Source organism: Gymnoscopelus braueri (assembly GCF_963280865.1).
Source record: "Gymnoscopelus braueri genome assembly, contig: SCAFFOLD_164, whole genome shotgun sequence".
NCBI classification, from domain to species: Eukaryota; Metazoa; Chordata; class Actinopteri; order Myctophiformes; family Myctophidae; genus Gymnoscopelus; species Gymnoscopelus braueri.
The window spans coordinates 122,595-148,969 of NW_027660942.1; the positions used below are offsets into that span (position 1 = coordinate 122,595).

At 38.6% G+C, this 26,375-nt stretch overlaps 2 protein-coding genes and 1 long non-coding RNA gene across 3 annotated transcripts in view; 1 reads left to right on the top strand and 2 right to left on the bottom strand.

Moving 5' to 3' along the window:
- LOC308081029 (NACHT, LRR and PYD domains-containing protein 3-like) overlaps positions 1 to 9,332 on the top strand; it is a 41,274-nt gene extending 31,942 nt beyond the window's left edge. Inside the window, exons 10-14 of the mRNA XM_080457436.1 lie at positions 189 to 434; positions 816 to 989; positions 2,636 to 2,797; positions 3,601 to 3,647; positions 5,175 to 9,332. Coding sequence (XP_080313562.1) covers positions 189 to 434; positions 816 to 989; positions 2,636 to 2,797; positions 3,601 to 3,647; positions 5,175 to 5,692 — 1,147 coding nt within the window. The 3' untranslated portion in view covers positions 5,693 to 9,332. The remainder of the gene's footprint in view (positions 1 to 188; positions 435 to 815; positions 990 to 2,635; positions 2,798 to 3,600; positions 3,648 to 5,174) is intronic.
- A 6,736-nt stretch (positions 9,333 to 16,068) lies between these two features.
- On the bottom strand, positions 16,069 to 17,484 carry LOC308081032. The gene is made up of 3 exons (XR_013932784.1): positions 17,387 to 17,484; positions 16,676 to 16,726; positions 16,069 to 16,592 (listed from the first exon to the last, which is right to left on the bottom strand). It is a non-coding gene; the product is annotated as an uncharacterized lncRNA (long non-coding RNA).
- A 152-nt stretch (positions 17,485 to 17,636) lies between these two features.
- LOC308081031 (cell adhesion molecule CEACAM20-like) lies at positions 17,637 to 19,572 on the bottom strand (the record flags this gene model as incomplete). Its single annotated transcript, XM_080457438.1, has 4 exons — positions 19,371 to 19,572; positions 19,003 to 19,272; positions 18,655 to 18,900; positions 17,637 to 17,821 (listed from the first exon to the last, which is right to left on the bottom strand). The coding sequence occupies exons 1-4, from the start codon at positions 19,417 to 19,419 to the stop codon at positions 17,637 to 17,639; spliced, it is 750 nt and encodes a 249-aa protein (XP_080313564.1). The 5' UTR covers positions 19,420 to 19,572.
- Between the last annotated feature and the right edge of the window lie 6,803 nt (positions 19,573 to 26,375).

Genomic DNA, 26,375 nt, shown 5'->3' on the forward strand with positions numbered 1-26,375 from the left:
ATGCTTCCACACAAGCAGATATTTAAAAAATCATAACTTTAGAATGTGTTCTTAAAACTCAAATTTGTAGTGACCTAAAACTCTGTTTGTGTTTGGATAGTAGCCAATAACAGCTAATAAGTGCTACATTTGAAAAATCATAAACTCCTTGCTGAACATCCTGTTAACGTCATTGTTATTGTATACAGTTGCATCACCTTGTTCCAGTGCATGGTGGAGATGAGAGACAACAAAGTGAAAGAAGAAATTGAGGAGTACCTGAAGTTGGAGGACCATTCAGGAACAGAGTTGAGCCCATTCCATTGCTCAGCCCTGGCCTACACTTTGCTGGTATCCAAAGAGGAACTGAAGGAGTTTGTCCTGAGCAGTTACAACACATCAGAACACGGTAGAATAAGACTTATTCCAGCCGTGACCTGCAGCAGAAAGGCTTCGTGAGTTTCACTGGGTCATTGGGACTATTTTCTATATTAAGTTTAGTATTTGTATATACAAATTGGCAAAAGAAAAGGTTTAACTATACAGGTTAAACATAAATCAGGTATTATGTCCTTTCACGTCCCAGTACGTCTGAGCTGGATTGTGTTCTATCCATTATAGATGTAGATGTTCAGTACATTCCAAGATACACCCATTGGAACCCTTGCATAAGCAGTGCAAATGTAATCCCACAGCTATGTGGTGGTGGGGGGGTGGACAGCCACAGCCAACACATTTGGTAGAATTCTTCTACATATTGTTTTGTTTATAATCAGATATTATAATTGAATTAATAACCTGGTTATTTAAATCTGATTATCCAATTCTGTTGACAGACTAGCTGAGTGTAACCTCAGTGAAGAGTTTGTTAAGCAGTTGGTTCTGTCTCTCGTGTTGCCCTATTCTGCCCTGAGAGAATTGGACCTCAGCAACAGTGACCTACTAGACGTGGGAGTGGAGCTAATCACTGCTGGACTGAAAAGTCCAAACTGTAAACTGACAAAACTGAGGTACTTATCAACATATACACGTACACGGTTTCATACAAATGCTCTACTGCTGCTTGGAGAACCCCTTGGACATATCCGGTTGGGCTGTTGGTTGCTTAATATAGGGAAAGGTAGATTCATTGCAAAGTACCTTCATACAAAACCAGAATTTGGCATCCGCATATACTCAATCCTAATCCTTTGGAGCCGTGGATACCACTATTATTATGTAGGGTCGGCATCGGCTCAGGAGGCAGAGCGGCAGCTTTGGAAACGAAAGGTTCCCGGTTCGATCCCAGGCTCCCCCTGTGTTACTGTTGAAGTGTCCTTGAGCAAGACAATTAACCCCCAATTGCCCCCGATGAACAGATTGGTGCCTTGTGCATGGTTTCATCATGTCAGTGTGTGAATATGTGTAATTAGGTGAATGTAATGTACATCGTAAAGCGCTTTGGAAAGGCGCTATATAAATGCACCATTTACCATATATAAATGCACCATTTATGTAGTTCAAATGTTGAATCCCAGCTCTGGAATCACATTCCAGAGATGCTTTCAAAGGGAAGCTTAAAATATCCCTGTAAACCATTTACAGTAAATGTTTACAGTCAATGTTAGGCCCGGGCTACATCGGGCGTGGAACTGATCCGCAGTATAATAGCCTACAAAAAAGTCACATGCCAATTCTTTTGTATTGCTATAATAGACACTTTTTATGTCAACCAATCATCTGGGCTCTTCTGGGTTTTTAAAGTAAAGACTAAAGTCCTAAAAGACTTATACACAGTCACACACAGTCTAGTGTAGAGTGTACATTTATACATAGTAGTCTAAGGATCCCAGAGAACAGATTATGATTTAATGTGATATTTATGTTATATGTATATATTTTTGCATGAAAATCTAATGCAAATAGATTTATTTATGTATTCCTCATTGTATAAACCTTTTTCTTGTATAACAATCAACGTAGTCTGAACAATTAGGCCTATACCTTGTTGTTGCGACACATCTCTCAAAGTCTCTCAAAGTTCTTAGCGAATAGGTGGTTCCGTTTGGCACTGAAAACATCCCTGCTAACGTGCAGCACTGGCTGGGACACCAGTGTTATTTTACCATTACTGTGTTCTGGTAACACAGTCAAATAAAATTAATATGTATTAATTGTAGTTTGTAGTCTTATGCACACCTGATCGGCTCAGAGAAGGGTGCGTAGGCAGGGATCAACGTAGAGAATAAAATAAAATGACCTCACGGTATAGCGCAACACTATGCTATGATTCACTTTGTGATGATGTCGCTAAAATGAAATGCTTTTAACTTTAATAAAATGAACAAAATGCAGTACCCTGGAACAGTGATTTAATGACAAGCAGCCCGTCTGGCAGGTAAACTTTCCCCCCGATTTAGCCTCTTGGTGACTAAATGAGTTGTTTGGTAGTCGCCATACAGCATTGCTTTGCATGGAAATGTACATTTTATGGTATTATGTGGCTGATGTTGACTAAAGAGCAACTCAAGTCAAACTCCTCATGACCTGAACAGTACTTGTTCTGTTACAATAACTGATTCTGAGAAATTCACACAGTATATACTATAGTATTGAAACAAAATTTGAACTAATAATTAAAAAAAATGTTGAATAATTTAAACTTGTATTTGTGTAGCCTGTCAGGCTGTCAGGTCACAGAGAAAGGCTGTACACACCTGGCTTCTGCTCTGAGAGACAACCCCTCCTGTCTGAGAGAGCTTGACCTGAGCTACAATCACCTTGGAGATGGAGTGACCATGCTGTCTGAACTGAAGAACATTCCAGACCTCAAACTCAAGTAAATTACAGTCAAGCTTATTTTGTATACTTTACACACTCATAGTAATTTACAGGAAAGTACAGTTTTCATTTTACAGTCAAATATAATCTATATAAATTTTAAATTAGAAAGTGCATTAAATTACTACAATCTACATTTTATTCATTATTACTTAAAGGACAACTTCACCACTTTTTCATATAAATTGGTCCTCACTAATTATCATTATAATATGGTACCATTTTTGTCTACTTGGTCTGTGTCTCAGAGGAGGGCTGTAGACAGCTCGCCTACCAGTGACATCATCGGTAGGCACTAGGCAGGTTTGGTCATTTAAAACAAGATTTAAAATGTTTAGTTCGATTTTTTTATTAATGCGAGAACAATGGCTTCTATTATAGGATGCTAGCTGCCCAGGAATAGAAAGCCTGCAGCTTCTATTAGCTTGGATTCCCCATCAATGATGTCAGTTGGGACCAATCCCTCTGACAGTTGAACATGGTCGGGTGTGGACCCAGAACTCTGAGCTTTGTTTAAAGCTTGGCAGGAAATATTGTTTTGAATGCTGAGTTGTAGTCCAAAAGCAGCATTCATACAAAACTGTTGCTCACCTCCAGGTGAGAGAGAGGTCAGTGTGATCCATAGCAATTGCATCGTCGTGGATCTGTTTTGATGATATGCGAATTGCCATGGGTCCAGTGTGGGAGGCATCATAGACAGGTCTCCAGTCATTCAGACATATTTATTAACACATGTTATTATAATGTTGATTAAAATAACTAGTCTATGTTGAATATTAAAAAATATGTTTTTCTCCACAGTGTGGAACATGGAGGACCTCACCGCATCAGATCAGGCATCAAGAAATGCAAGTATCCATGGAAACATAACTGTATCTATAACATTTAACAATCAGACAACAGGATATTTAACTACATGAACTCTGGCATCCCTATTCTTGGGCTAATATTCAGCGAAAATAGCTGATCTACAAGTTCACAAGCCCTCACGACACAATGAATTGTGAGCTTGTAGAATGGCTAGTTTCGGCAAAGAAATGTGTTGTAGAGGGAAATAAAAGAGGATCTACTGTAGTAAAGAGTCCTGGGGTTTTCCGGTCAACTAATACCGTAGAGTTTAACAATGGAATCGGTGGGATGCCATTGTAACTGTGCTGAAAGTATTGAGACATATTTATCTGTCACACCAAGCACTGAAAGTACATAATACTTTAATTAATGAATATCTACCAGGCCCTAAATAAATCACATAGATTCAAGGTGAAAGCTAAAATGTACTCATGATTGTGCTGAAAGGTCAGTCATCAATAACAGACCTTCAGGGTCAGGGGTTGGGACTTTAATAGAAACATTGGTCAATGTACATTTAAGTAATGAGTTACCTATACAGACCTTAAGAGTAACAGTTCCTATGATTATTTTAAATCTTCCCTAAAGGGATGGTTAAGGCGGAGCAGAGTCAAGCCATGATCTAAATGTATTGAAATGCGTGGTTTCTTTGTCTAGCCTGGTGTCTTAGTTATTTGTAGTTGTAAATTTGTTTGCTATTTATATTGTTTTTGCATTGTTTTCCTTAACAACTCCTTATTAGCGTACAATAGCTTGTTCGTGATCTATTAAATATTTATACGGCATAGTTAAGTGTTACAAGTGTTACAAGTGATCTTATCGATGACTCATTAACTCAAGGGTTCCCAAACTTTTCAGTGCCGTGACCCCCCAAAATAATCATATTTGAACTGACAAGCACTTGGAATTGTAGGAGTTGAGGCATTACATTTAGTTATTTTCCAAATGTTTGCCTCTTTCTTACATATTTGTCAATTTGGCCAATTTGGTATTAAAAAGGTCTTAAAAGTAATTAAATAGTCATTTTAGAAATGTTTAGATACCCTGTACACTTATACTGTATGTTGGATTGTTTACTGTTGAGAGAAAAAACAATGTTGCACATTAAGCTAATCATCTGGTGACCACCCCAAAATAATGTGTGGACCCCCAGTTTGGGAACCACTGCATCAACTAACAGTTTGTGAATGATCTATTAACTAGAATAACTACTAACAGGATAGTTATTCTACAGTGTTACCTAATCTAGTAATGAGAACAGATTATGTGGAATTACTCTTTAGAGAACAGCCGTAGCTTAGTGGGTAGAGATAGACTGGTCTACAGTATGTGTCACTGAGCCACACACTTAACCTGTGTCCCTGAGCAAAATAACTTTTCTCCGAGCGCTTATCTGAGACATCTAAACAGCCATCAGCTGAGTGAAAGCAGAATTGTAATAATTTCCCCTCCCCTGGGGATGATATGCTCCCTTTCCTTTCATTCAGTCAGTTCTAACGTCAGAAAACAATGTTTTGTATTTTCAGATGCCTGTGAGCTTACCCTGGATCCAAGAACCACTCATAAAAACCTCCTTTTGTCTGAGCACAACAGAAAGGTGACCTGGGTGAAAGAGAAGCAATCCGACCCTGATGTCTGCCAGGTGCTGTGCAGAGAGGAGCTGAAGGAACGCTGCTACTGGGAGGTAGAGGTCTCCAAACCATTTAACATCGGCGTAACGTATGCAGCAATCAGAGGGGAAGGAAACAAGAATGCCAGCCGACTGGGCTCCGACGAGAAGTCTTGGAGTGTGATGTGCTCTGACGAGTGTTGCTTCGCTTCACATGATGGCGAGAAAGTCGACATATCCTGTAAGTGTACCCGTTCTGGTGGTCGTCTTGGAGTGTATCTGGACTGGTCAGCTGGCACTCTGGCCTTCTACAAAGTGTCCTCTGACAAGGCCACGCTCCTGCACCGCTTCAAGAATGAAGAATTCACAGAGTCGCTCCATGTTTGGGTCGAGGTTTACCCACAGTCCTCTGTGACCCTGTGTAAGCTAATCTAAGGCTTGGTTCATGGTTTATGGGTCATGGTTCATGGCAACAAACCCAGTTCACTTCAAAGGAAAGGCTCGCTCAACTCGAGGACAGTCTGAAAAAGTTCTTGAACACTCTGGTTGCAGAATCTGCAAAAACGTATAAAGATGATACAATCCACACTCTCTGTAGAAGTCTTAGGAGTCTTTTTTAATAATGTTTCCGCAGCAGCAGTCTACCAAACAGACATTAAGTCAACAGTTTCGGTGCGCAGGCCTTCGTCAGTGTTAGTCAGTCTAACACTGATGAAGGCCTGCGTGTGAAAAGCGTCTGTTTTGTAGACTGCTGCTGCGGAAACATTATTGAAACAAACCCAGTTCTCCATGATATTTGTGTCTGATGTTAGTACATTTCAAAGCAAATGCAAGTAGTGTAGGTCACATGGTTTAAGTTTTATAGTTGTACACAATGTGTGAGCTTTGCAACATGTTATGATGTACTGAGACTCTTCACAATGGAATTCATGTGATCAAGGTGAGACTCATTGGGAAATGAGAGTTCTCCAGGATCAGTGCAAGACTATGAATAGCCTACACCTTCAAGAGAAAACACATGTTCTCCGATTTTACACAACCGCTTCATTTTCACCTTTGTTTCAATGCCTGTATCAACAGACAAGCCAAAGGAAAAAGTGTGCTCTGTCTCATCAAAGGAGAATACTCCCCCGGAACATGGCTGGTCAACTATGATCAAGCCTTCTTCCATTTACCGGTAATAACATTAATGCAGGAGTATTATATTCTGACAAAATTGTTGCTTTCTTTGTACAAGAAAGTGATTAATCGTAAATTGGATTGATTTAATTAAGAATGAATTGGCTCATGTAACCGCAGCTGACACGGTACACATTGGATTCAGAAAGAGCTTTGGGTCAGAGTGTGTGACAGTTATATTTTGTCCCAGTCTTAAAGGAAAACGATTTAGACTGGCAAATGATTTAGAGTGGTAGAAAATGCAATCTTCTGTGTATTTCCCCTCAAAATGTTTATGTTGCGAATCAATGACGTCGCTTAACGTCATCTGGCGTACATCCCATATGCTCGATGACACCTCCCGAAGGATTGACACCTTGGCGTGGTTGGGAGGCTTGTGTGCCTTGATCCCCAATATCTATATCAATGGAAGCATAAGCTTCTGGTAGGTTCACCAATGTCAAGCAGGTCGAAGGGTAGAGGCCAGACAAAGTGCGATCCATTAGTCCCCCAGGGCTAACAACCCAGTCACGTAGAAAAAAAAAGAACTCCTATGCCCTACTTGCCAATGGGCATAAAGGGCAGTAAGTAAATATTGAAGGCAAACTAAAAAAAATTTTACCAAGACATTTCTTCACCAATGTCTTTGTAAAGGTGTCTACTAACACATCTCATAAAGATTGAAATTCAATTTCCCTAGGGGAATTTGTGACAGCTGCTGAAAGTCGGGGTACCCTTAACCCTATGCGGGAAATAGGTCATAGGTTCGATCCCAGGCACCGCCTACTTAGTGTATGAGTAGCACGGCTTGAGTCCTGTGTAAGATATTAAGAGCTGATGTTAGGTGTGAAGACAGAGATAAAAAGATCAAATGGTGGAAGATAAAGAACAAACAATGCTGTGTGGAGCTCAGGGAGACGATAAGAAAGGCAGCCAGAGAGATGAAAAGTGAGGCGAAGAGACCGGTGGTGTGGCCGCTAAAAAGGATTAGAGTGTGGACACCAAGAAGTGAGAAAGTAATCTGCACCAATTGGCTAGACAGAGTTAAAGACGGGAAGGATGTGCAACAAGTTAAGTAGATAAAAGAATAGAAATGGAAATGTTCTAGCAAGCAGATACAGTGTATTGAGAAGATGGAAGGAGTACTTTGAGAGAACGGATGGAGGAAAGTGACAGAAGTGCACCAGTGAGAGGGAAGATGTATTAGTCGGTACTGTGACCATGCTGTACGGCTTGGAAACGGTGGCACTGAGGAAAAGACGGGCAGCGTAGCTGGAGGTGTCAGAATTGAGGATGCTATGATTCTCATTAGAAACGAAGGACATCAGAAATGACTAAATTAGAGGATCAGCCCAGGTTAGAAGGTTTGGGGATAAAGCAAGAGAGGCGAGGTTAAGATGGTTTCCACATGTGTAAAGGAGAGATGAGGGGTACATTGGGAGAAGGATAATGAAGATGTAGCTGCCAGGTAAGAGGCGAAGAGGAAGGTGAAAGAGGAGGTTTAAGGATGCGGTGAGAGAGGACATACAGGAGTCACTGTAGAGGAAGAGCACAGTTGTATGGCGTGTTTTTGAAATGTTTTAATATTGATGGTTATAAATGGTAACTCCTGTTTGAAAATGTTAAAAGAAAACATACAATGGGAGTGCTATTTGGTGATTTGGTGATTGACCTCACAAAAGTATAGGCAAAGATATGTTAAAATACAAAATCAGTCATATTTTGGTGGCCATCTTGAAATAAATGGCCACCATCTTTGATTTACGAGTGGCCCGGTTTCTTAAATCGAAGAGGGACCTCCAAAAATGTCACACCATTTGAACGATTCTCGTCTTTTTACATAAAAAATTACCTGGAAAAGGTCGACTATGGTCGTTTTTAGCCCAAGGAGTGGTTTTGGTGCAAAACAAATGCTTTTAGTGGATTCATAATCATAAAAGACCCTAGTTTGACTCCTCACATGCTACTTAAAGCAGAATTTAATTATTTATGTATTTCCCTCATAAGGTTAAGGGTACCCCAACTTTCAGCAGCTGTCACGAATTCCCCTAGACCTAGGGAAATTGAATTTCAATCTTTATGAGATGTGTTACTAGACAACTTTACAAACACTTTGGTGAAGACATTTCTTGGTAAGGAATTTATTCCAGGATTTTATTAATATCCCCTGACTATAGCCTACTGTATGCTGAGTTGATGCTTCCAGTATGTTCCAGGCATAAGGGATAGCTGTAAGGTATAGCTATTAAGTATGAACCACAACCCTCTTCTTCGTTGTAGTGTAGTAGAACTATACACCGACTACAGTCTATCTGTCTACAGTATCTATCTACAGTATTTATCTATCGATCATCTGTTTTGTACATATACAAGGTAAATAGATAGCAACTTAGCATGAATAGTCTCCTGTAAACCTTTACTTAATGCTAAACATCCATAAGATATCCTCTCACACAGTATAGTTATTTCTCTTTTAAGCTTTAAGTGTATGTTATTCTTTTTGATTAGATTTTCATATTAATCAATGTTGTCACTGTTTTGTTTTGTTTTACTTGTATTGTATTGTTAGTAATTTGCTCAGGTGGAGGCAAATGCAATTTACAGCAAAACGTTTGTCTTTGTTCCACGATTAAAAAATAAAAAATATGTTTTTGGTATAAGGTAATAATAATAAAGTTAATAATAATGTATTTTTTTGTGTTCAGGTAACTTGTGATAAGTATTTAGCATTTTATTTTACTATCATTTTATGGTCTAAATTAATATACATTAATCAAATAATGGTAAACATAAGCTAAAGATTAACTGATTATGACCATAATTATTAGTTGCAGCCCCAATGATAATACCTGCCATTTAACTATTGTATTCTTATTTTGAATTCATTCATTAAATTCATTAAGTCACCACTTTGTAATGTTAGTGTGAATATGTGTTGTGTTATGATGGCTGTTTGTGTTCAGAATCAGAATCAGAATCAGGTTTATTGTCACATCACAGGTTTACAAGGTAAAGGTTGAAATTCGTTTTTGGGGGGGGGGGGGGGGGCGGCAAGTGGGAAGGAGATCAAACAAGAGAACAACAAAAGGGCCAAACAAGTTATCTACATATTTACAATAGTACCTGAGATAAAAATGACTAAGGTGCCTGAGCATAGCAGCAATGTATGTATACTGTGCATGATATACTTATGGACGTTAAGGTGCTTAGAGAAAAAAAAGAGCACAATAAAAAGACAAAAAAAGTCAGTGCGTTATACATGGGATTAAGGTGCAAAAAAGTCAGTGCGCGTCAACCACATAATCCACCTAAAGTGGACTGACCCTGGTATAATCCGTAAGTACTGTAGCTCCATGAGGGAGAGCAAAAAAAAGAAAGTCACTTGTACCTGGTAGTCCACGGAAGGAGGAGCTAAATCCAAGTCATTTGTCCCTGGTATAATCCACAGGTGTTGTGTAGCACAAACAATAGACAAATTATCTTTTACAGATGGACAGGTAGCAACAGGAAGCAAGAAATATTACAGTCCACAGTAAACACAATCCTAATATTTACTTATTTTATAAAGCCAATTTATATTTCAATCAATTAATTAATAAAATTAATATTCATTGATATAATCAATTTCCGGTCATCCGATATGGTTTTGTTGTGGAGAACAGGAAGGCTGATATCAACCAATTCTTTTTTCTCTCTCTAAGATATCCACAATTAATGTAATAACCTCTGTACCCTAATGTCATCAGAGTCCACTGTCTGTACCCGTGTCATTCATTCTAGACAGACATGAAATATTATGTGTGTATAGAATATCTATATTGTGTATTTATCATTAAAATGACATTGTAAACTATAAAATGAAAATTTTACTCATTTGTGCATGCTTTGTCCTATCACTTACAGGCTGCGTCTGACCATGCGTGTAAATGCTGTGATGTAAAAAATTAAATCATTGCCATATAAGCATTTGTAGCATAATCACACAATATACATCCTAATGAATCCACTATGATGAATTATGAAGAACAAAAATGTAATAAAAAATGTCTCAGTGACTGTTCAGAGTTTTAGTGTAGGGCTGCCAGACGAGACTCATGATGAAGGAGAAGAACATAATGACAGGAACCTCAAGGTTAGGATGTTTGCCATTGGGGGTGAAAAAGGTCATTCCCTGTAAATGCTATTTGGCATGTAACATTCATTAAAATGTTATCCTTACAGGGAATGAATGGATTCAGAGGCCTGACGCCAAACTATGCTTCCTCATGCTTTCTATTCCATGCTCAAGCTTGCTAATAAATATATATTCTAATCCAATCTAAGAGTTGTCTGACTGAACTATAATACATTTTTAGGGTTGGCAGCAGGCAATCTGTCTACAGCAAGACTTTTAATGATGGTATCAATGTCATTAGACAACACATGTATGTAGTTGCACTGTTTTTATCTCTTTTGTACTGCTGCTATGGTATGGTAAAATTACTATTTTAACTGTAAATTGTACACCTTGTGAGGTTTATTTTACTGCTTGTCTGCCATATTGAGAAAATGCATATCGTCACTGTGGTAAGTCCGGTATTCAAAATGTACTTGAGTAAAAGTACAAAAGTACTCATTATGCAGAATGTCCTGTTTAACAAGTTATGGTCTAAAATGTATATAAATATTTTGAAAATAGCAGATCTACAAGCTCACAATGCGTCACAGCAACCCATTGTGAGCTTGTAGATCTGCTATTTTCAAATGGCTGACATGTATATAGGGCTGAAGTGGGTACTAAGGTTGTCAAAAAATAGTACAGTAAATAAAAGTGCAAGGGTTTGTCTCTGAGATTTAGTGGAGTAAAAGTAGGCCTACTGAAATTTGGAAATACTCCAGTAAGTAAGTGCAGTACTTGAGTAAATGTACTTAGTTACTTTACACCACTGACTGTATAGTTACAGACAAGAGAAACCAAGAGAACTGTGATAGCCTACACATCATCCTGCCTTGTGATTACAGAACATGACATGTACAATTGTGATTGCTTTACCATTTGTAACTTTCTTTTACTATTTTAATAAAGAAAAAAAACTTAAGTTCAAATCTGTGCTCCTTTATTGAATGTGTTTATATATAAATATGTGGGAGGGGAGGAGGGGGGGTTACAATAAATGGGGGGGGGGGGTCATATACGAGGGGGGGTTCGCAATATATGAGGGGGGGGGGGGTCATTTACGACAGCGCTACACTACTCGGACGCTCGCGGACCCACCCGGTCCGCCAGCGCTACGCCTGGTGTGCGCTCGGCGTTGCGCACGGTAAACGCTGATCAAGGACGTCACGTGGAGACGTCGGGTCGCGACGAGCGGACGCTCCGGTCGGCGGGGCGTGGAGACGTTGTCACGCTAGAAATCTGACATGATTTGCTACCTGGGGAGGCCAGGAACCTCAAGGTTAGGATGTTTGCCATTGGGGGTGAAAAAGGTGCCTTGTGACATCTAGTGGCCTAAACATATTAATACTCTACACTCTGTCTCATGCTGTGTTCAGAGTCACTTGTAAACGGCCTGCTGCACCATGTACTTACATTCTACTCCTCCTAAGCTCATAGTAGTATATTAGTAGTAGGCCTAGTAATATTATTATCCATCATGAGACAGTTACTATGTGTGTAATACCCAGTCACATGAACACAATGCCGGTAAGTTTATTTGTGGAAGAAGGTAATTCAAATGCTTGTCCTTTAGTACAAAATAATAATTGTAGTAATAGTGCATTGGATAATGGACTAATTAGTAGTATTATAATTTTTTGTCAGAGTTCTACAGGGGATTCAGACATATTCATTTAATTACCCAGACGTACACACAGTTATATTGATAGATCAGGTTATCAGCCTTGATGTTCATCATGTTGGTCTTGTCTAAAGCAGTGGGGTCTGACAGGATATGTGGCAACGTGGCTGATATCATAGACATATAAAGGTAGACGCCTCATTCGGCTCTGAAGCGTCTGTATCTCGGGCGCGCTTCCTGCTTCCGCAGGGCTGTCGTGTGCGTCACAGAAGCGGAAGTTCGGTAGGCCAATCAGAGGCAGGTGGGGGCGGGTCTTTTTGTAACCCAGCTCTTAACCCTTTGAGAGGCAGCAGCTGTGCGCAGCATCTAGTTAGTTGGAACTTGGCAAACTCCACACTCTATTTGTGAAATTCAAATAAGAGACATGGTCCTTTTTCATATCAAGGTCCATTATTTATTCAGCATTTGAGTCACGGAACACCGTTTGATAAGCCTCTCACACCCAAAACGTAGAATATGTTATCGTTCGATAAGATGTTGTCAAAATAACAATTATTTACGTTCTCTAATTGTGTACTTGTTTAGTAACAATTTGACTCTTGACAGTGTGAAATGTTATACTCAAGATTTAAAGATCTATAAGGGTCCATTTGGTTATCAACTCTCCATCATTTAGCTGGGTACCACCTGGAACCCCCTCAAGGACCACTGGTGGTTCCCGGACCACTGGTTGAGAACCATTGCACTGACAAGTCCCGGAAAAGACGCACTGTGATTGGCCAGTAGTCAACGCACTGTGAGCGCTGTGATTGGCCAGTAGTCACTTTGAGTGACAGGTTCCCTGCGGAAGACGGAAGAGCCGCCGTGTATTGCGATACAAGTCGCCCCAATGAACTGCAGAGGCCAATGAGGTATCTAGGTTTCTAATATCTATGGCTGATATGTCTCCACCTGAAGACAGGAAACAACAAGACCTGAAACAGAACCCTGTACCCATCCTCATGACGCTTTATGGTGAATTATCTGACTGTGTTTTAAGAGCAGAAAGTACCTTACACTCACAGCTTAAAACTCACACTATGAGGTTAAACTGCTATGACTTTCTTAACACAACGATAACACAACACTCATGACATTCATTCACTGAAATGGCCACACCATTGCGCAGTGGGCTTCAATGTATTCATCCTCGTCTTGACCATGAACTGTGATGACACCGTTGCTTCTCTCCCATGTGAACTCACACCAGTACAGGCCGCTGTCCAGGTAACGCAGAGGTTCCCAAACCTTTCAGCTTGACACCCAAAAGTGGGGTGTCTCCCTGGGACCCAAACTTACATAAATACATTATGAAGGAATCACTTAAGCCCTATTTCAAACGGCTGTGAGTAGTAGATCTGCTGTTTTCACTATTAAAAGTTTTACTTTATTTAGATTTTTTGGACAATTTCTGAAATGCTTTGAAAAATGTTTTACTTTTTAGAGTTCTTTTGTATTTTTGAAAATAATTTGAAATAATAATAAACAAATTGTAATAAATGTTAAAAATGGGATATTTACTCACAACCGATAAAAATTGGTCCTGGCGCAGTGTTTGGGTAACCCTGAGGTAGAGGATGGTACTTGGTGAGGATGGTGTTTCTTGTATCATACAGCCATCATGGCCTCCATCTTAAACCTCACAGGTCACTGATAGAGACTCATATTAAAAGAACTGGCATAATAATTATTTTCCCAATAATGTGTAGCTTTATAAATTGAAATGTGCTCAGTTTTGGCTCTTTACTGAGTGTTCCCTTAATTTTAGACTAGTCGCTTACTGGTAGTTGGTTACTCAAACATCCTTTAACCGTCAGTGAAATTTGTCATTGCCTTCACACATTCCACAACAGCGTCAGAAGAAGAATTATGTTATATACTGTATACTTAGAAACATGAAGCACATGGTGAGTGTTCATGAGGACTGCAGCAGAGGACAGAAATGTAGTTTGTTTTACGTTTTTTTACACCTTAAAACCACAGAGCATCTATACAGGATGCAACAGCTACATAGACCACTGAGCTCATTATCAATAGGCTTTGTTTCCATAGAACTGTTTGCTGATGTGGTTAATATACGTAGATGGTTCAATACCGAGAAAAGAGAAAAGAAATAGCCACTTGTACAGAGAAACTTGTGTGTTCCAAAAGGTGCAGGTGCGGGTGCGGATGGGGGGGGGGGGTTGTGTTTGCTATGAGAAATACTGTAACCGTGCACTCTTCCTCAGGCTCTCCTTCTTCACTCAACTGAAAGATCTCCATCTATTAAAACAATAAAAATCATACAACACAAAATGTAACATTATGCAGAAAAATCCTATAGCTTTATTACACAGCATTGTTGAATACTTGATTCTGATTGGGACCATAATATACTTTAGAGCACTCTTGCAACTGTCTCTGGTTGGTTTCAAGTCTGACCTGGCCTGGGATAACATTCAGTTATGTTGCTATAGGCTTAGACTGCCAAGACATGACAAGTGCTTGCTCCTGGGGGAATGTTGGGTCAGGGTCTCTGTAAGAGAATGGTCTTGACCTGCTTTACACGTAAAGTGTCTTTGAGACAACTTGTATTTGGCACCATATGAATAAAATATTGATTGAATGGTTGAATAAATGTACTTGTTCTACCCCAAACATTTTAAAATTGTATGATAACATTTTAATGTTTCTTGGATTTGTTTTTAAATGATGAAACAAGTCATTTCAAAAACTATATATTCAATGTGGGACTTTTGTGTTGAGTTGGTATCATAAAGTGCTGTGGTGGTTTTGATGTTGGAAGTGTCCTGTCAATTACATCCTGTCAGAGTAACATTGCGCCTGGTTTTAGCCCCACTTTTTCAATCTTCCACTAAAAACGTATATGATAGATTGATGGACAATTCTAATTATCCTTGTAATTACAAATTACTAATTACCTGCAATGAATATAAATCATAGACAGAAGTAGGACACATTCAAATCAATTCAAAAATATTTATTATAAAATGGTTTACATTACAACTTATTTACATTACAAATTATTTGTATGGACACAAATCATTGCCTGCACACATTCCACAACAGCGTCAGAAGAATAATTATGTTATATACTGTATTCATACTTACAAACATGAAGCAGTATAACACATGGTGAGTGTTCATGAGGACTGCAGCAGAGGACAGAAATTTAGTTTGTTTTATGTTTTTACACCTTAAAACCACAGAGCATCTATACAGGATGCAACAGCTACATAGACCACTGAGCTCATTGTTGATAGGCTTTGTTTTCATAGAACGGTTTGCTGCTGTGGTTAATATACGTAGATGTTTCAACACCTATACAAAAATAGCCACTTGCACAGAGAAACTTCAAACTTGTTTGTTCCGAAAGGTGGGGGTGCGAATGGGTTTGCTATAAGAAAAGCAGTAACCGTGCACTCTTCCTCAGGCTCTCCTTCTTCACTCAACTGAAAATCTCAATCTATTAAAACAATAAAAATCATACAACACAAAATGTAACATTATATAGAAAAATCCTATAGCTTTATTACACACCATTGTGGAATACTTGCGTCTAATAGTTCCAAGTCCGACGGTTTGCAGCTCTGATTAGTTAAAGACAATTAAGTGCGATGTTGCTTGCATTGACAACACTCAACCAACCAAAGATAATGCAATGAATATAATTCACAGACAGAAGCAGGAAGCATTCGAATCAATACAAAAATATTTATTATAAAATGATTTACATAACAAATTATCTACAATACAAATTATTTGTATGGACAAAAAAATTGTTATAATTATTCATGAAGAATGTTTACGCAAGTACAGATGTGAAATTTAAAGGATTGAAAATAAGTTAAATCTAAAGTTTCAAGATTGCCTCTACTATTTGATGCACATGTCAAAACCCATTAAATGAAAACTGTATTGAAATTTCACACATTATTACCAAAGTCAACACAACATTATTACAATTTACAATTGAGGCATTTAGCAGGCACTCTTAATCCAGAGCAATTTACAGTAAGCAAGGTAAACACGAGGTATTACACAAGTATTTACATGAAGCCCTGACTTTGACTCCCTAAATCACCAACCTAAAAAACATAATGCTATAAATAAAAGTATTGTAAATTAATTATAATCATACATAATGTGTGTGTGACTGTGCGTGCGTGCGTGCGTGCGTGCGTGCGTGCGTGTCAGTATCACGTCTCCACACACAGTGGAATGTGTGACAGGCAGTAGTGTGCTGAACTCTCGGAAGGTCCTCAGTTCGATTCCCGGCTCCTCCTGGCTTCATGTCGAAGTTTCCCTGAGAGAGACACTGAATGCCTAACTGCTCCCTGAGCGCACCCTGGGACTGGACACTGATGGGTCAAATGCAAAGAAGTTATGAAACCAAAACTAAAAACCTAACTGACTAACTAATTTTAAAAAGTTTATACTGTACCATTTTCATAGTCATCTGAGTGCTGGATTACTCCATACATGCTTTGGTCGCCTAAAGGTAAACAAATAAATAGTGTTTCTTATTTGTGTTATTTCAAACATGATTCAGTCTGCCAATTAGGAAAAGCAAAGACAAAACAGACATGCTTTTATATACCTCCAAAAAGGACATTCATTGTTTAATCACTTAAGATGCTGATGATTTTAGTTGTTAAACATTAATTTAGATAAAAAAAAGAAGCAGTTGTCAGAAGTGTCTTTACCCGGCCACCTACAATGTAGCCTGACAGCGTGTCGCGGGTTTGAGTCCAGATCCCGACGGCCTTTGCTGTGGGTCACTCCCCATCTCTCTCCCCATTTCCTGTCAGCCTACTATCCTATCAATAATAAAGGCATAAAAAGCCCAAAAATTAATCTTTTAAAAAAAGTGTCTTTAACCAAGGGCGTTGGCGCAGTGGTCAAGTACCTGCCTACCACTGTGGAGTCTAGGGGATCAAATCACTATGGTGCTTCCGGCTTGGCCGAGCGTCTACATACAAACACAATTGGCCCGTGTTCGGGGGAGGGAAGCCGGTTGGGGAGGGTGAATTAATTAACTGTTTTTACGACTAAATTGGGGATAAAAAAGGGGTATAGAAATAATTGTCTACTCTAACAAAAGAAAGAAAAAAAGAACGTGTTCTTAACGACCATAATTGGTTCAAAGACTGACCATGCTGCAGTGGGCAGTACACATCATCAGCCTCACTTTGATTGGTCCTCTGGTCTGCAGCCGAGCCCTGATTGGTTCCCTGAGACTGAACGGTTCTGTAATGAAAATATATTTAGCAGAAATTAAGTAGAAAACAAGATGCTCTACTGCTGTCATGTTGATGAATAGACAGAGATCAATACTGTATTTACCTGACACAACATGGATCTGTAAAAAAAAAAAAAATTATCAGGTTAGCTACCAGTACAAATCATTGTTTTCTCTGAATGACTGTTTGTGTGAACATCACTGACATACCTCTGCATTTCTTCCAGAAACACAAACCCATAATCAGTAGAAAGATGGAGACTCCTGCCCCCATCAGAGGGTAGAAATATGTAGGTAGAGAGACAGAGGGAGGGTCTGGTTGGTCGTTGTCTTTGGAGGCTGGAGAAACTTAAGCAGAATGAGACGCACATTCCTTATTAAAAAAAAGCTGTGTTATATATCTAGGCTTAGAGTTGAGAGTAAGCATCATATTTACGTATATCAGAGAGAGAGAGAGAGAGAGACATTAATTAGCCTGAGTTTATCTATCAGAGGCAGTTATAGTATCCTGAGTGAAAGTGCTGAGATACCTGCTCTCGTTTGGATAAACTCAAGCAAACCCTGAGTGCTAATTTGTTAATCACATAATCAACCTTATTTTATTGACAATGAGAAAATACTAGCATCTGTGCAATACTTTGAATTAACCATCTCAGTCCTATGTGGATTTTCCAATGAAAATCGCAAATAATATTACATGCATGGTCCACTCACCACCCAACGACTCTGTTCACTCTCCCACGGCCACATCATGGTAAGCATTACCTATATATCACCAGAATATGGAGCAGTTTCAGCCCATCAACCATTAGGAAGCTGAAGTGATGGGCCCTGCCACCATGTCAGTCTTTATGACACAGGCCGTCCAGAGGCATTATCACTTTAAGTACACAGTATATATGACTATGGATACTCTCCACTGCTGCTGCACTGGTAGCCAGTATAATACTGGTAGCTGACCTCACCTTGACAGCTACACTGATTGGTCAACTTCCCTATAACATCTAGCGAAGCTACGGCTTTAGCTTGCATTGATTGGTCAGCTCACTCAGCTGTAGTATCAGCCCTAGGGGTTATACAGCAGCTGACCAATCAGCACATCTCAGTCATTTTGTCCCTCCTTGTCCACAGGACAAATAAAGTGTGGGTATGTGATACATACTATTACACAACTATCTCACCTCTTACACCCATCCAGCTCTCTGGTGACTCTCCACGGTCAGAGATGTGACACTTGTAGAATCCTTCATCAGACTTGGAGACATGGTGGATGGTCATCTGTCCTGTAGACTCACTCCTGATGAAGGATCCATCTTTATAGAAATCAGCTGGGAGGTCAGAGGATGTCTTCTGTGTCCTACAGCGCAGGGTGACGTCACTTCCCTCCACCACAGTAAGTACAGGGCTCTCCAGGATCACAGCTCCATCTGAACAATGATAAATAAGTTTTAACATGAAAGACACAACAAAAAAACAATAAAAGATCCAATACAGAAAACAGAATAAAGTTGTTGATTTGCTGAACGTACCAGTAACAGTGATATTAACAGTGTTACTCTTTCCCTTTGAAGACTCACACCAGTAAACTCCACTTTCTGTTAAGGGGAGCAAGGGACTGACAATACATCCTGTGGTGTTCATCTTCCCCCAGTCCCCATCGCCACACTCTGAGGTGAAGTTTATGATATCGGTCTTCATCACTCTCCAGACAGTAGAGTTAGACTGTCTGTCCTCACAGCTCAGAAAGACAAACTCATCTTTAAAGAATTGAGATCTGTCCGGATTGCATTTGAGAAAGACTGAGGGCAGACACAGAGAAGAACGTTTATTTCCTGATAAAATACAAAAAGATATTTCTTAGTATTCCCTGGTTCCATTGATAGTAGAAGAGACATACCTCTCATAACATCACCACTGTTATGAACTTCTGTTGATACAATCACCATGGAAATAACCACTATAGAGAGAGAGAGAGAGAGAGAGAGAGAGAGAGAGAGAGAGAGAGAGAGAGAGAGAGAGAGAAAAAAGACAGACAGACAGACAGACAGACAGACAGAGAAAGGGTGGCCATCTTTAGAATCAGAATTATTTAAAGTTATGTTTGAGACGTTTATTTCTGCAGCACACTTCAGAAGTGCTTCACATCACTTCAAACCATATAAAGACATTTAAAGACGTAAAAGGCATTTAAAAGCATAATAGATTATATCAAATAGAGAAATAAAAAATAAGACAAAAATAAGCAATGTTTAGGTTTGGACTGCTAGTATTATTAACAGTGTTAATGTGAATGTCAATGCTAATGTCCTGTTAGTATTAATGTTAATGCTAGTAATAATATAATGTCAATGTTACATTTTACACACAGAGACAGATATAACTTGCCTTATCAAACTATATCTTGGAGACCAAACTTTAATTGAATTTAATCACCATCTGACATGCTCTTCCACCTTAACATGATTGACTGATTGAATACTTTATTAACAGTTCGCCAAAAAAGCACAGAAAGTACAGCTCTATATAAGGATTAAACCCTGTTTCCATTGGGGTCCTGTGTATTCAATTCATCGAAACATTTAATGACCAAATATACAATGCTATGCAAAAACATCATATAAACAAGTGTGACCAAATTTGACTGGGAGACAGTCATCTAGCATTTTTTGTGTCATATGTCATATGAAAGCAGGGAATCATAGCAAAATAATGATATATTGGTTAATACGATTGAGTGAATAGTTTTTAAACTACAGCTTATAGAACTGAAGTCAAGTTAAAACTCTTCAGTAGAGAAAAGACCAGTTGAATGGATCTCATTCAAAGATAGTAAACAGGGCTATCAATCCCATCATGCATAGCGGGATTTACATATCCTTTGTTTAATGGTTTAGGGTTAGGCTCTCTTTGTTATGTATGCTCTCTGAGACCAAGTGTTTGCCACTGCCCCCTGCTGGAACCGGCTGGTTCCAGTGACCAGGAGGACTTAAAGGAGAATTTTGGACTAAAGTTTTAATTCCTTTTCTATGATGTTATGATATCTTAGGATGAATGGTACAGTAGAAAAATTTCATAACTCCACCCCTGGTCCGCTACAGCTTAAAATGTGCGCGGATAGGCCTTAGGTTAGATCACATATTTTAATAGCTTTTTTTTTTTTTTTTGGTGAGAGATCTGACGTTCATAGTGACGGAACACTGTCCAAAAAAAAAAAAAAAAAAAAAGTCTCGCTAGACGAGATTTCAATCTCGAGATTTCAATCTCATCTAGCGAGACTTAGGTTTTTTTTTTGCATAGTGTTCTGTCACTATGAACATCAGATCTCACAAAAAAAACAAAAAAAACAAGTCGAGATTGAAATCTCGAGATTTCAATCTCGTCTAGCGAGACTTAGACTTAGAAAAAAAAACCTATTAAAATATGTGATCTAGCGCAAGGCCTATCCGCGCACGTTTTAAGCTGTGGCGGACCCGGGATGGAGTTATGAAATGTTTCTACTGTACCATTCATCCTAAGATATCATAACATCATAGAAAAGGTAAGAAAAACGTAGTCCAAAATTCTCCTTTAACTAAGGGCGGATTCACACTATGGTCCCGGGTGCGCGGACCACTTGGCTGATAGTGTGAACGTTGCGTATCGTTCCCCGAAACGGATCACCGTACCGTACCCGAGACCGCCTCCCGAGGTAGTCTCGGATCCGGATCATGCGTATTCGGGTACAGAACGATGCAATGTGAATCCATCCGTACCAACAGGAGCAAGTGGACTGCTAATCAGATATATCATTTATATATTTTTATAATGACGCATTATTTTAGCTGGGTTATACCTTCTCATAGTTCTACTTGAATGTTGACAAGAAATAATTATCCCGCTAGTGTTTGAGTACCGCGAGCCGTGAAAAAACATAAACAAAAAACACATGTGTAGCGAACGCGTATATAAGGATACATATACTAAGGATTAGTCCGTGACATGCGTCCGTGACACCAATATCATATTAACAGAGACGTTACATTTTGAGGTTTCAAAGACCAGTGCACACACTTCTTTGGTTGTGTATTGTTGATCTGTTGTTATTATAACTCAAGACAACGTCAGGAACACAGTCAAACTTTATAATTCACTTTAAACTCTGACAAGTGACTCTTCTTCTGTGAATGACATTCTATATCTACCAAAGCCCCATAGTCAACAGCGCCCCCATGAGGCACATATTTACCATTACTGTTAAATGAAATGGTCTCAGGTGCTTTAGAATCTTGGCCAATGTGAATACTGGCCAGCTGAGAGAGGCCAACCATACTAGGGAACGGTTCGAATCAATCGGATCCAGTCTGAATCCGCCCTAAGATACCTTTTCACAACAGTTTTAACAAAATATGATTGTTTTTACATCTTTATTTGACATTCTCATTAGACACAAGCCAACAGACTAGTGATACCTTTCAAAACGATCGGGTAGAAATAACGGATTTTACCGCGATTTCGCGATGTTTGGATGGAAACTGAGGATTTTGTTAGAAATGCTAGCACATGCTAGCTCTAACCTTATATTTTAATACATGTTTATGCATTTATTTCATATTTACATGTCGATTTAAGCTCTGAAATTTCTGTCAGACATACTCTGGTATGTGAAGAGTCTAACTGGGCTATAAACTCATTTTGTGTAAAAAAAAAAAAAAGGTTTTCCTGAACGGGCACCAGCGAGATGACTGTCCTCCAGTCAAAAAGGGTCACAAGTAGTAATCAAAAAGAAATATGTGTACAGTAAACAGTTCGGGGGTGGCATAGCAGCAGAACCAATTTAACCCCTTGTTTGAGCAAAATCTGGGTTGAACTAGGGCTGTCACGATTATGACATTTTAAGTGATGATTAAATGCCACACAAATAATTGCGATTAACGATTTCATTTTGTTTTTGGCATTGAACATAGGAATATATGAATACAATTTAAATTTCTGTTTGGTTTTTAGGCTTCATAATCACAAATTGCACAGGGCAGATATGACAAATAACTTAAACATACAAAGAAATGACTGATACATTTATAATAATTTTATACTTTCCAAAAAAATAAGTGAAATAGCGGAAATAGCTGATCTACAAGCTGTGCTGTAGCTTGTAGATCTGCTATTTCTGGAATGTTTAAAAAATGCATAAGCAAACATGGAAACGATTATGCCTATTATGCAAAATAATTGCGATTATCTAAAATAATTGCGACAGCAAAATTATTTAGGGTTAGAACAAGTTGATGAACTGATTTTTATGCTATAACTCATGGCTATTTGAAAAATATATAGCTGATCTACAACCTCTGAACTGACACTATGGATGTGCCTGTCTTTCTCTTGTACCCACCCCATCACTTCTCCAGGCCTCTCCTGCTCACTAAACGTGGCCAATATTATCTGTTTACCTTTAATTTATCTTTATTTCTTTACAATTAGGTTTTAGTATTTATACAGTAGGCCTATATCGTACAGCCCTATTTAATGAAGAGGTTGGAAAACATCACAACATGCTTTGGGAATACATTTATTGTACTACTGTACTTTATTTTTGATATACTAATATATATTTTAAGTCAGGGGTCATCATCAACCATGCCGGCTTGTGATGGGCATTTTTCATAAAAATAAAAATGGTGCCACTGTGTTTAAACTGCTGTGCTAAAAAGACCTTTGTTTCCTTTCATTTCTTTATTTTAGATTCATATACTTTTTCCTTTTCTTTTGTAGACGTATAGCTGCAATATAGAGTAGAATGCTTGAATGATCAAAACAGAATCTTGAAAATCCCTAGCCAAAACGATTTGCCTTCATTTTCAAAGCTATGATATCACGAAACATTAGTGTAATTAGTTCTGCCTCTACATAAAATGATTCTCATCCGTTTTGCTATGATCTGACCTTAACAGTTAACTTGTACTGTAGATTTAGAGTATAGTTAATGTTGTATAGGGAGATATTAGAGGTTGACCTGTATATGAGTGTCAAAGCAAATGTCCAATGAGTTGAAAGTAGGGCTGTCACGATTACAAATTTAAGTTGACGATTCATTGTCACACAAATGATTGCGATTAACGATTTAATTGTGTTTTTGGCATTGAACATCGGAACATATATATAAACACTTAATTTCTGTTTGTCTTTTAGGCTTCGTAATCACAAATTGCACGGGCAGATATGACAAATAACTGAAATACAAATTTCAGATAAATACATTATTTACATATGTAATAGTTATACTTAAAAAAATGGAAACGATTATGCCGATTATGCAAAAATAATTGCGATTATCTCAATAATTACGATTAGACGATTATGTAATAATTGTGACAGGCCTAGGTTGAACGTGATTAGAGGAGCTCTCTCTGGTGTAAACTTTGTGGACGTCTTTGATGTTTCGAAGTAGTTTGACAGGTACATGGGTGCCTGTGGTGTAGTGTACAGTATCTTGTGTAGACCATTGCAAGTTGCTGTACTCTGTCCTCTACCCTGAGCCATTCCACCCTAGCAAAATGAGCAGGGGTTAAATGAGTTGTAGATGTAAGGCCAAGCAATAGCCTGAGCAGTTTGTTTTGGGATGTCTGGAGCCTTGTTTTTAAGGCCTTTGTGGTGCTGTGGTACCATGAGGTGACATTGGATGAGTGCTCCTGCTAGAGTCCTCAATGTATTCTTACCGACCAGTGAGGAGATCCTGTACAAAAATCTTGTTTCTTTTTTTGATTACTTTAGTTGCCATTTTTTCACATAATGTGAGCACAACTTGGTCTTATACAGTGAGTGGAGTCTGTTTACCAGGTGCATGGCTCAGAATAATTCATATAATAAAAAATACCGGCACTTATGGAAATGTCTTTCAGTTACTTTTTATTTAGGCACAGGCACATATTGACATATTTGGCATATTTTTCTGTTTATAATAATCTTCACCCTTAAAAGCTGCACCATGTTACTTTCTTCTTCTACCCCGGATTTGAACCCGGTTTCCTGCGCAAGTGCTGACATTTTTACTTTTGAGCTAATAGAGCCTGCATGATAAATTTGATTTTGACCTTCAGGTCAAAATTCCAATCAGATCCTGTGTATAGGTGAGACATGACCTTTGACACGATTTAAAAGTTTCAATAGAAGGGAGAAATAATACAACCACCCCATATAAGTTATATTGTATTAACATACTCTAGCATACAAATTGGACAAAACATTTTTTATTAATTTAAAAAAGTTACATAGTGCCGCTAATCCCTTATTGTTACAGTCCAGAACTGTAACAGAGCCTCTTGTAGTAGTGAGACAAATTCCTCATCTTGTCCTCATGAGGACAATTTAATGAAACATGAAGTTAGTACAATAATGTGTTTGTACTCACAGACTAGAAGGTTGAGTGATGTTTGCTCCATCCTGTGTTGCTGCTCACTGACTGACTGACTGACTAGCTGTTGTGACAGAGTCACATAAATATAAATGTTGTGGTGGGAGGAGACTACATTGATACTGAAGGATACAGACTCCTCCAGTGGTGGACAATGTAATCAAACCCAGTACTTGAGTCAAAGTATAGAAAGGCTACCCCTAGTCAAATATATGTATATAATATATAACTACAAGTGAAAGTTGCTTGTTAAATTAAGCTAAAGCTGCTCTTAGAAGTGGTGAAAGTGTTGTTGGTGATGGTGCTGAGAAAGGAGTCTAAATGAACACAATTTGTTCATTTAATGAATCAAACACTTCCTAACAAAGCATCCAACCTCAGCATCAGGGAAAAACAAGGCCGTTTTACCTGAGTAAAGAAGAGAACTTCAAGACAGTGTTTCCTCAGTTCATAGCAGATCATTTAATTTACCCACTTGATTAGTTATAATTAATAATTGCATTCACCCTTTGATGATATCAAAAGACAAAATTAGAAGAATGGATTTCCCACATGAACAAATCCTAATTCAAAAGATGCAACAAAAGCCGTTTACATGAGAATGTTATAGTCAACTGTGTTACCTGACCACACATCTAGAGGCATAAAGCACCGGCTGTGTTACTTACTGGCCCTGACCTCATACTAGTTACAAATGTATTGCTGCAGAAGAACACTAGGAGGAAGCACTATGCCACTGCATGCATTAGAAGGAGCGCTCATCTGCTAACTAACACAACCATTAGACTAATCATACAGTCTCTAGTTCTGTCCAATCTGGACTACTGTCCTGTTATCTGGTCTAGTACATCAAAGGAAGAACTTGGTAAACTTCAGCTTGCTCAGAACAGAGCGGCAAGACTAGCACTTCACTGCTCTGTCAGGAGCATTGCGGATGCTATGCATGCCAGGCTGTCATGGAGGAGGGTGGATGAAAGACTGGCATGCAGCCATATTCTGTTTTTAAAGAATGTGTAATCCTCACAGAAACCCTTCAGTTTGTTTTTACAGCCATTACCTGCAAATGAAAGACATGGTTATAATACTAGACGGGCATCAAGTGGTCACTTTACTTTACCTCTGCCCAGAATCAATGCACTTAAGAAAACAGTAATGTAATGAGCCATTGCATACTGGAATGTGCTCCCCCCACATTTGACTCTAACAAGAAATAAATTTGGTTTCAAAAAGAAACTTAAGGAAGCAATAATCAGAAAGGAAATTAGATTAGGTTATTATTTTTTGTGTTTTCGGACAGACAAACCTGTTTTGTTTTTTAATTTTAATTTTACTGTTAATATAAATGTTGTTCTCTAAGTTTGTGTTTTTGTTCACTAACATTGATTATGTTGTACTGCATTTTATGATTTGTATTGTGATGTTTTTGCCTGGACCCCAGGAAGAATAGTCTCCACTAAGGTGTAGACTAATGGGGATCCTTAATAAACAACAGCCTTGAATGAGAAACGAGAG